General features: G+C 45.5%; 1 protein-coding gene across 1 annotated transcript in view; it reads right to left on the reverse strand.

The window, feature by feature from the left end:
- Window positions 1-10,573, reverse strand: part of LOC311116322 (neurocan core protein-like) — a gene marked incomplete at both ends in the record, with an annotated part of 29,331 nt that extends 18,758 nt beyond the window's left edge. Inside the window, 10 exons of the mRNA XM_084191416.1 lie at window positions 4,749-5,585; window positions 6,111-6,282; window positions 6,427-6,638; window positions 6,743-6,826; window positions 6,935-7,084; window positions 7,707-8,021; window positions 8,272-8,399; window positions 8,602-8,776; window positions 9,933-10,115; window positions 10,355-10,573. Coding sequence (XP_084047542.1) covers window positions 4,749-5,585; window positions 6,111-6,282; window positions 6,427-6,638; window positions 6,743-6,826; window positions 6,935-7,084; window positions 7,707-8,021; window positions 8,272-8,399; window positions 8,602-8,776; window positions 9,933-10,115; window positions 10,355-10,573 — 2,475 coding nt within the window. The remainder of the gene's footprint in view (window positions 1-4,748; window positions 5,586-6,110; window positions 6,283-6,426; window positions 6,639-6,742; window positions 6,827-6,934; window positions 7,085-7,706; window positions 8,022-8,271; window positions 8,400-8,601; window positions 8,777-9,932; window positions 10,116-10,354) is intronic.
- Window positions 10,574-10,788: the final 215 nt, after the last annotated feature.

Below are 10,788 nucleotides of genomic sequence, written 5' to 3' on the forward strand. Positions count from 1 at the left end.
CGTGTAGTGTATTGTCCTCCTCCGCTCTCTCGGCCAGCGGCTCCACCCAGCTCCATCGGCTCGGGATCCGAGTCGTCCAGGGTGGAAACGGGCAGACCCCTACCAGGACGTCCTCTGGCTGCCAGCAGGTTGTCCAAATGAATGGCCATGTCCATCAGTTTGTTGAAGGACAACATGGTGTCTCGGCAGGCTAGCTTCCGTCGGACGTCCTCCCACAGATTGGCCGGAAATGGTCAATCAGGGCCCGCTCGTTCGAAGGTGATCGAAGACCGCCCGAAAGAGGCGAGCGAACTCCCTGTAGTCCTTCCAACGCGGCTCCTCCTTCGTTCCACACCGCGTTGGCCCACTCCAGGGCTTTCCCACAGAGGCAGGAAACGAGGACGGACACCTTCTCCCGCTCCGATGGTTCCGGCCTGATGCTGGCGAAGTAAAGCTCCAATTGGAGGAGGAATCCCTGGCACAGCGCCGTCGTCCCATCAAACGCCCGTGGTCGGGATATCTGGATCCCTCTGGGTGCTGGGGTGTAGGTGGCTGGATCCGGTTGGCCAGCTGGTCTCGACAGATCGGGTTCTTCAGGTCATCCAACGCCTGGAGAGGAGAGAACCCGATCTGTCGCTTCCTCCAAGCTGGCCAGCATCGTGGAATGCTCCTGGACCTGTGCCACGACTCCAGGCATGCGCTCTTCTCCCGCTGACTCCATATTTGGGTGGGTGATTCTGTGATAAGGTGGTGTTGAAGGAATCAGGCGCAGGAGGGTAAATCACAGAATAACAGGCTATAATCCGCAAAATACAGGTTTACGCAGATCTGCGTCAAACACACTCCAGGGCACAAAACAGGTGCACTGGAAAATGCAAGGCACACAGGAAAATACTCCCGTTGAACAAAATACACGAGCTCCACCAAGCTTCACTAACCTTCACAATAAACAATCACCCACAAGGACAAGGGGGCAGAGGGAACACTTATACACGGACTAATTAGGGGATTAGAACCAGATGTGTGTGATAACGAGACAAGACAATTGTGATGATGATTGGGGCGGCAGTGGTTAGTACTCCGGTGACGATTAACGCTGAAGCCTGCCCGAACAAGGAGGGGAGGCAGCCTCGGCCGAAGTCGTGACACCTGATGTCCTCTGAGATCTCTTTTCCTGGATGGGTAACACCAAACTGACCGGGTTTCTTATCTCTATCAGTGTCCCGCCCAACATTTTTCCTAACGATCTCTCCTTTGATTGGTTCATTTGGTAGCTAATTATTTACCCACCCGATTCTTGATTTAACCAATGCAACTTGGGGTTCACTTATTTTTGCACCTGCACTAATTCCTTTTTTATTTTATTTTTTATTTTTCTACTACACGCATGGTTTCCTCTACACCAACATATGATATTGGTAAATATAAACCTGTTATGTCAGATCAAAAAGATTGGTTCTGATTAAATGAAGATTTCATGGTAATAACTGAAAAAATCTGTAATTGCACAAGGGGTTCACATACTTTCAAGCAGCACTGTATGTGATTGTGTGTGTGTGTGTGTGTGTGTGTGTGTGTGTGTGTGTGTGTGTGCGTGCATGTGTGTGTGAGTGTGTGTTTACCCATCACACAGAGGGTAAAAATCAATACCCAGGTTAGAGCTGGGACGATAAACTGAAAATTATTGACACCGACTATACCGACCACTTATCGTGGGCATTTTTCTGAAATCGTTCATTATGGTAAGTAGCCTATACTAGAGAAATGTGAAGTTTTAAATAAAATAAGTTTGCTAATATGGGTGATTGTTAATGGGAAAATGGATAGCTACAGCATCCAAACTAGTAGTAGTAGTTTAAAGGGAAATAAAACAAAACTGTGGTTCACATTGTTGTAAATGTATAGTTAAAATCGTTATCGTATTAATTCAGGCAATGTATCGCGATATGGATTTTTGTCCATATTGCCAAGCTCTGACCCAGGCTATGATTTGCGTGCAGGCTGATTCCATCTTCTACATAGCAGACTTTTCTTAATGACATCCTCACAATAATCATCATGCTGGCTATTCTTTTCGGTCTACAATACTAGACAGATAAACACAACATCTAACAGGAGTAAAACTAAACGCAACCACAGTATGCCATAGTAATTGGGTAAATTCAACCCTTGATATTAATGTGTATTTGGTCTATGAACATAGTCATTGCTATAATTTCTTTCCAGCTCCTGTGCTACGCTTTAGATTATCGATGTATTTTCGTGTTTCATAGCGACTGACACACTGAGTTAATCCTTCTAAGGTCAATTTTGTGCTGAGGTCAGGTGCTAAGGCTAGCGATGTGTTGCTGCTACCGTGCCACTAGTATGTTGCCGTATCAGTCAAGGTCAAGACTAGCCATCACAAACATCACTGTTGGGAGCCTTTATGATAGCCAGAGGACCAATTAAATACTTTAGTGTGTGTGTGTGTGTGTGTGATTTGTGTGTGTGCGCACACAAATGCGTATAAGCCAGATTAGCCTACAGTGGCTGGTCGTTCATTAAAGCGAGTGGAGCAGAGAAATCAATAGGGCAGAGAATGAGCTGACAGGCTATCCTTTCACCCTGCACCTGACACCAGGACCTATGCACCAACACACCAACAGACAAACAGACCAACCAACTCAGAGAAGCAGCTTGTTTTGACCTACAGCTCATTCAAAGCCACAGAGAAGGAGAGGGATAGAGAAATGGAGAGCAAAGGAAAGAGAGCGGGTGAGAGCGAGAGAGAGAGAGTGAGCGAGAGAGAGAGAAAGAAAGAAAGAGAGGTGAAAGGTTGAGTGAGCGAGAGGTGAAAGGTTGAGAGAGAGAAGGAGAGAAAGAGAGGATTTATGAAGGTGTGAGAAAGATATAAAGAGGATGTGATAGGGTTTGGGAGAGAGAGAGAGAGACAGAGGAGGGCCCTTGAGGCTAGTATATAAAACATGAGCACCCTCTCCTGCAGCCCCTTATTGATTACACAGCCTGATGAGGTCCACTCTGATCCAGTCAGGAAAAACAAACATTTGTCACCTCTGTACTCTGACAGAACACAGAGAAAGAGAGAGAGAGAAAGAAAGAAAGAAAGAAAGAAAGAAAGAAAGAAAGAAAGAAAGAAAGAAAGAAAGAAAGAAAGAAAGAAAGAAAGAAAGAAAGAAAGAGAGAGGGAGAGAGAGAAAGACCCAGTATCCCATGAGCTCCTCAATCATTTTTTTCTGTTTGTGTAGTGGGGCTGCTAATGTATGGGATGGAAATAAGGGGTTAATACAGGTCAGAGGCTATCAATTCAATGAACAACACCACATAACATTATCTGACGTCCCTGTCAATACTTTTCACTTTTATAAACCACAGTCTTTGGTTACACATTTACTCATCACGCTTCAGCCTCTGAGGAATACACAGCATATCTACCAATTATGTTTATAAACCCTAGATTGCTGATGCTATGTAGAACCATTGAGAGGCTTTGAAGCCACCGGTCGTATATTGGCACTCCCCAGTAAGAGCAGTCCTCCATAGGAATTAATGGAATTCTACAGTTTTTAAATGTAATGTTTCAAGGACAAAATTACATGTATTTATGTATTTTTGGTGTTGTAGTGGCGGCAGGTAGCTTAGTGGTTAAGAGCGTTGTGCCAGTAACCGAAAGGTCGCTGGTTCTAATCCCCGAGCCGACTAGGTGAAAAATCTGTCGATGTGCCCTTGAGCAAGGCACTTAACCCTAATTGCTAATGTAAGTCGCTCTGGATAAGAGCGTCTGCTAAAAATATATATATATATATATAACATTAGTAATCTAAAAAAGTTATACTTTAAGGAAAATGTTTTTATATATTTTTTCATTTTAGATGTTTATGTTTAGCTCACATTATATAATTTAACAGTGTGCATTAAGGTGTCTATAATAGAATACATGTGGCAAAAAAGAATGTAGACATGAAAAAATGCATAAGCTATAGCTTCCAAAATAGTTTTTACAACGGTGGGGGAGTGTCAAGATGGAGACGTGGTGGCTTCAACACAGCTCCCCCTATCAGTAATCTGGTGTATATATAAATAATTGATATCTACCACTGTTGACAACATGAACTGTTGCAAAGAGAGCAAAATAAATCACCACAGAAATGTGTAATGCAGGAATGCCTAAGGGGGAGGGGAGGGGCAGGTAATATGATGATTCAGCTACAAGCCTCATTCATTATCAGGTGAGAAATAGCTCTGGAGAGAGAGACACTACAGCAGGTGCTAGATATACAGAACTCAAACATGCCTGTGAACTTCATCAGGGCTGTATCTATGGAGGCATGACTACCTTCCTATTCCCTAGTGGGAGGACCTACAGGGTGGGTCTGGTATGAGGTGTATTGTAGGTCGAAAGGCAAAACGCTATTATCTCTGAATTGAAAAACAGATTGAATAACAGCAGTGAGGAAACAAACGTGGGGATTGTACACGTACCAGACTGGGCCATGATAGACAGAAATGGGAAAATATGATGTTGCTGTTTTGTTCAGCTTTGTGTGGAATTTTGTTGATTAAAAATAATATATAATAATAATAGTAATAATTACATGAATAATAATAATATATGCCATTTAGCAGACGCTTTTATCCAAAGCGACTTACAGTTGTGCATGCATACATTTGTTGTATGGGTGGCCCCAACAGGAATCGAACCCACAACCCTTGGTGTTGTAAGCTCCATGGTCTACAGACAGACAGACAGACAAACACACAGAACTTACCAGCTGAGCCCAGAGTTCCGTTGCTCCGGTTGAATCCGGCACTCCTGCCACCCTCCTCGTCCAGGTTGCTAGGCAACCCAGAGCCCAGTGCGTGAGACCAGGCTGTATCTTCTTCCACTGGGGGTCCGGAGGGCAGTGCCAGGGGCCCACTCTCTGGCCCCTCACCTCCCTGCTCTCCAGATCTCTCCACTGAGACCCAGGAGAGGGATGGGGAGGCCTCCCTGGAGCTTCCCTGGATGACTGAGGCTGAGGGTGGAGGGGCTAGAGCTCCAGTACCTGGTCTGGATGGAGGGGAAGAGCCTCTGCTGTCTGACCCAGCTGTGGAGCTGCTGACTGGGGGTTGGGTTGTGCTGCGACTAGCTCCTGACTGCCCCTTCCTTGTGGTTCTCTCGTTGGATGGAGGGATTCTGAGTTTGGGATTGATGGTTCCAACGGGGAGACTGGATCTCCCCTGGATCTCCCCTCTCGCCTCTTCGGAGGCCCCCTCAGCACTCCCCTCCTCCTCTTTGACCATCGCTCTCCATCTCCCAGCACTGGCCAGGCCATCTGCTCTAGTGGCACTAGTGGTAGCATCTCCCTTTTTCCTATCATCCGGCTGGGGCGAGATCTCACCTTTGGATGGGGCCACTCGTACCCACGTCTCCCCTTTGGGCTGAGTGGTGTCTGGGACAGCCTCCCATCCTATAGGGGTGGAGGAGGAGGCAGAGGACTGGCTCTCTGAGGCTGGGGTAGAGGTGAGCGGAGCTGGGGAGGATGAGGGCTCACCAGTGGGTGGTATGTCATCTAGGTCCCCCAGCCCTAAGCTATCCCACCACCCATGACCCCATGAGAGTAATCCTACAGGGGGAAGAAAGAGAGGAAGTTAAAGGAGGCAGTGGGAGAGATAGGATAGAGAAGGAAGGAAAAAGGAATGAGAAGAGGGAAGGGGCAGAAAGAGAGAGAGAGATCATGCCAGAGCATAGCGGAGAGCATATCTTGAATTCACTGTGTGCTTCCTGAGAGACAAAACCAATACTTCTAAGCCTTTCTCTTCTATTGTGTTGCTATTTGTTTTACCATCCCAGAAAACCCTTCATTAGAAGAAAAGGCTTAAATAATGCAGACAACAATGTCTAAGGTTCCCATCTCTGTTAAATATGTATGCCTTTGGGTTGAATGGGGCCAGAGAACATATCTGTATTAATGAAGCTTAGACTACTGAAAAGGGCAGTAAGACAGTTTTTGACCCAGACTAACGTGCAAGCACGCATTCACAAACACAGTCTCTCTTTCTCTTTCTGTCTCTCGCGTTCTCTCTTTTCTTTCTCTCTAGCTGTTTGTCTCAGTATCACAACCAAAATAAAGCAAAAAGTCCCAACTAACCTGGAGCAGGAGAGACAGGAGAACCGGTGGGCACAGTCTCGCTCTCAGTCAGAGTCCCCTCCGTAGTTCCCTTTCTCTCCCCCTCTGGACTGCCTGTTCCTGGGGTACCTTCTGTCACCCCTACCAGGTAGTTCCACGGCTTCCACATGGACTTCACTATCTTGGCCATCACCTTTAGACAGAGACCCCCATACAGCCAATACAATGAATATACTGTAATACAATAAACAATACTAGAGCCAAAAAGTGCCTGTATGCCAAAGTACCCTGATGATACAGTACTTCTAATCAATCAATATTGTAAAAATGTACCAACCTTTCTATCAGTGGGGTCTGGGTTGGAGGGTGATAACTCCTCTTTCTGTGTGGTAGAACTTGAGCTGGGGCTGGGGGTGGCTGGAGGTCTGAGGAAAGCTCCAGAGTTAGGGTCCATGACTCCCAGGTCTCCCCAGGCTAGAGAGCTCTCTCCTGGGCTGAGCTGCAGGGTGACATACCCCTCAGAGGACTCTGAGGACCAGGGGTCTGAGGCTGAGAAGATCAACACACTGAATTACAGTAATAATAACCAACAAAAAACAGGCGCTCTATATGTGCAATAGAATATAATTTTAGATCCGGATAAAGTTTCTTACAAGAGTGGGCCTCTTCCTCCAGATCAACCAATCCTGTCCAGTTCGAGAGTGTGAGGTCATCAGAAGGTGAAAGGTTACGGCTCTCTGTGAAGATGGGAGAAAAAGGAGGATTATTAATAGAAAATCCTTCTTGCCATTCAACCATATTGAAAACTCATTACTCTACATCTATCCATTCAAATCCTAACCCACCGGTGGTCGCGGGGCTGCTGGTGGTCTCAGTAGCCAGGGAAAGGCTGTCTGTTCCTGGAGTGTCTGTGTCACTGGAGCCGGTAAGGTAGCTCCAGGGCTTCCACAGAGATGCATAGATCTTAGAGATGGAGCCTGGCTTCTTTACATTCCCTGATGAAACCATAAGGATTTGAAGAGCATGCATGTGCAGGAGATGTTCAAACCAATTGAATGAACAATGACCGAGGGTTCATGGAGAGTATGTGCAATAAATTCCTGTCTAATTAATCATCTCTCCTCTTCTCTCTAAAGCGCTCTTCCACTTCCTAGAAGTCTATCCAGCAGTTCCAGTATATAACAAAGGTTAAGACAAGAGGATTCTAATATCCCATAACTCTTTGCATAAATGAGGAATAATTCTAAACAAAGGGACCAGCTATGCTACAGTAGTTTGAGTTCCCATGAATCAAATTATTTTAACAAAACCGGTGTTGCTATGGTTACGTCCATGGCAACGCATGTCATGGTGGGCAACAGCATCGTCATGGTTACTTCACAAACCATCGAGGCGATTCAGTAGAGATGGTCCAGTCGTCATACCTCTAGGAATACTTTGTAATCAGTGAATGGAGGAAAGGTCTTGGATGTTTTATCATCATGATGTTAAAATATGAACTTTGTGTTTATCAGTGACTCATGTAAGAGAAGTTTCCATTTTAGCCTAACATTGACAATGTAACCTATTAACTTTGAACTTGATCTCTTGGACTCCAGATCTGGACTTCATTCTCACCTCTGTAGCAATAGGCATCATAGAGTGGTGTGGCGTCCGTAGCATTGGCAGATCCGCTGCTGGTTGTGGTTTCATTGGTGTTGGGTACAACGGTCCGGACCCCTGGCTGGTCCCCTCCACAACCATGCCTGGGCTGGGTGATTGGGTAGCGGACACTCCCGTCAGAGAGCCAGCCTGGAGCACAGCTGTCCAGCCCAGCCCTCCAGGCCAGGTAGAGCTGCCCCACCGTGGCCAACTGTCCCCCCAGGGAGATGCAGCGGTCTGAGGCAGAGGACAGAGACAGACGCCCTGGGACCCATGAGTGGAATACCTCACCTGGATAGAGAGAGGGGAGGGGGGAGGGAGAGAGAAGGAGAGAGAAAGAGAGCGATAGAGAGAGAGGAAGTTCTGACTCAGATATCTTTATTGTCCTTTCACAAGCCTACAAATTCACAAGCCAATTTTATTAAAGTGACTCAGGAGTGGAAGTGAGATGCTTCTGTGTGTGTGTGTTTGTGTGTGTGTGTGTCTGTGTGTGTGTGTGTGTGCGTGTGGGCATGTGTATGCGTGCGTGTGTCTGTCTCACCGTCCAGTTCCCTGGCGAAACAATAGACATCAAACAGCTCATTAGGGTCTCTATTTCCATAATTCCTCACACCAGCCGAATACTCCTGTTGTCCATAGCAACCACGCTCTGGTGACTGGATAGGATAGCTGTGGAGATAATGTTAATAGAATCAGAGCCAGAAAACTAGCCTCTTTGTTTGCACCAAATGTTCAAAGTATCAAATTATGGCTGTCCTCCAAACAGTATGCGGTGAGTTTTATTGTAAGTGAGTGTTTGGATGTGACAGGGGTGACCGGTGAGATGTTTCTGTCTGTGTATGTGTGTGTGTGTGTGTGTTTGTGCCCTCACCGGACAGTCTGGTCGGAGAGCCATCCGGCAGCACAGTTGGCATAGCCATTGTAGAACATTGCCCACAACTGGGTTGGCGTGGCGATGAGGGCGGAATTCTCCTGACAGGCCCAGTGGGCATCATCGAATGAGAGGGCGTAACGGTTGCTAGGAGACCGGTAATGGAATACCACACCTGAGGAGAGAGACACAGAGGTGAGGTGACTGACAGACACTTTCTCTTTCTTTCTCTCTCTCTCCCCCTCTCTTGCATTTTTCTCTTTCTTGATCAACACTGCAAGGACACACACATAAAGTAAAAAATACTTTGTAAATGTATTGACTAAAAACAAACAAGCACTCAATTCAGTACAGTCCCGAGGGGGCTGTTTTAGCAGCGTACGACACAGTCACACACAGGTTTGTGTTGTGATGCTAAGTGTGTCTTTGTCTCAGACAAACAGAAGGGCGTTTGTGCAATCAATTAGATCATTAGGATGTTCATTCACCGGCGAAGGTCACTCAATGAAATGTTACTCTCCATGTGGCAATGTAAGACAATCAATTATGCTAATATCAACATCAGAATGTAGCAGATGTTTTCTCACTTTTTGTTCACTCCTCTGCACCTGCAGTAGTATATTGGATGTGCAGGACATAGCCCTACTTTGAAATATTATACAGATGCACTGGTTGGCAACCAAATAGGTTCACTGTCCCCATTCTGAACAGATCAATTGGAAAACCTCTGTGTTCTTTTAGCTGCATTTCATGAAAGAGCAGTGACAGTCACAGGGTACTTGTCATTGGTATTCAATCCATGCACTTCACATTAATTACAGTGTTAAGGACTTTTAGTCTGTTAATATGAACCAATAACGAAAACAGAAGCAGAGCAAAGTAAGACTGGAGAAAGTAATTGTGATATTGATATGATGAATCAATGTAATAAGTGTTTAATAAGATAAAGGAGGCTTTGTACCAACACTCAATGTGAAGGACCAATGGTCATTAAGTAAAAGGGCACATTTTCCCACTGAGGTTTCTAAGATGCCATTAATGATCATTTGAAGGGACAAAGAGCTTGGTTATCCACCGTATGGATTTGTCTAGCTTTCAGAAATATAATAAGTACGCTTTTTTACTATTGATGAACTCTACTGTGTAAAATGAGTGTAAAAAAAAAATGTAAAAATTAGAAGTGATTCACAATACACACTAGTTAAAGAATTCAAAGAAGATCCTTCTTGTAATTGTTGCAAACAAAGATATACTGTAATAAATTGGAGAAAAAAAGGTATCTCAACTTCAATTACAACAGCATACAGTCAGCTACAGTATAAACCCCTCACCCATGACCACAAGGGGCAATATGTCTCGCTCGTAGTTGTCTCCCACGACAACCTGGCAGTGGTAGGTGCCTGTGTCTTTGCTACGGAGGCCTGAGATCTCCATGGTAGCATTTAGGTTGTTGGCAGCATATCCAAGCAACCTGACCCGCCCAGCGAAAGCCTTATTCACCTTCACCACGTCACCTTGGGCAAAGAAATAAAAAATATACATTTTTCTATGAAAGTGTATACTCCACATCATTTTGTCATAATGAATGACCTGTTAATTTCATAGCGTATTACAAAAATCCAAATGTGGGATGTTTAAGTCCATGTTGATTGAAAATAATATCATGCTGGTTGAAACAGTCTACGACCATGTTGGTTGAAACACTATCATTGAATCATTAGCTTTAATTTAAGACTATTGTTACTTTCTTTACTTTTGGCTGAGAGAACCATCTGCTCCAGGGGACCCCCCTTTCCTCCATGTGGTACCCAGGTTCGGGTCCACTGGATCTGGGGAGGCTGGCTGGAGGGTCTGGGCTCACTGGGCTTGTGGGTGAAGATGCAGGGGAGGTGGGCGAACCCGGCCAGAGGCTCTTGTATGGTAGGGTGGGTGACTCTACGCATGTTCACTATGGAGGCTGCCTCGCTCACACCTATGGAGAGGAGATGCAGGGAAGAAGAAGAGAGACAGGGTCATGAGGGAAAAAGGGAAGAAGAGATCAAATGTACTCCTATGCGTACACTCAATATGGCGGCCGATCCACCCATCACAGAACATTGACTTGAATTGTCATTCTATTTCTATGGAAGCTCCTCAAGTAAGCTAAGACAGACAGGAGTAATGGTTAGTGTGACAACGACATGTTCC

The sequence above is a fragment of the Coregonus lavaretus genome (genome assembly GCF_964263955.1).
Source record: "Coregonus lavaretus genome assembly, contig: HAP1_SCAFFOLD_1067, whole genome shotgun sequence".
In the NCBI taxonomy this organism is placed as follows: Eukaryota; Metazoa; Chordata; class Actinopteri; order Salmoniformes; family Salmonidae; genus Coregonus; species Coregonus lavaretus.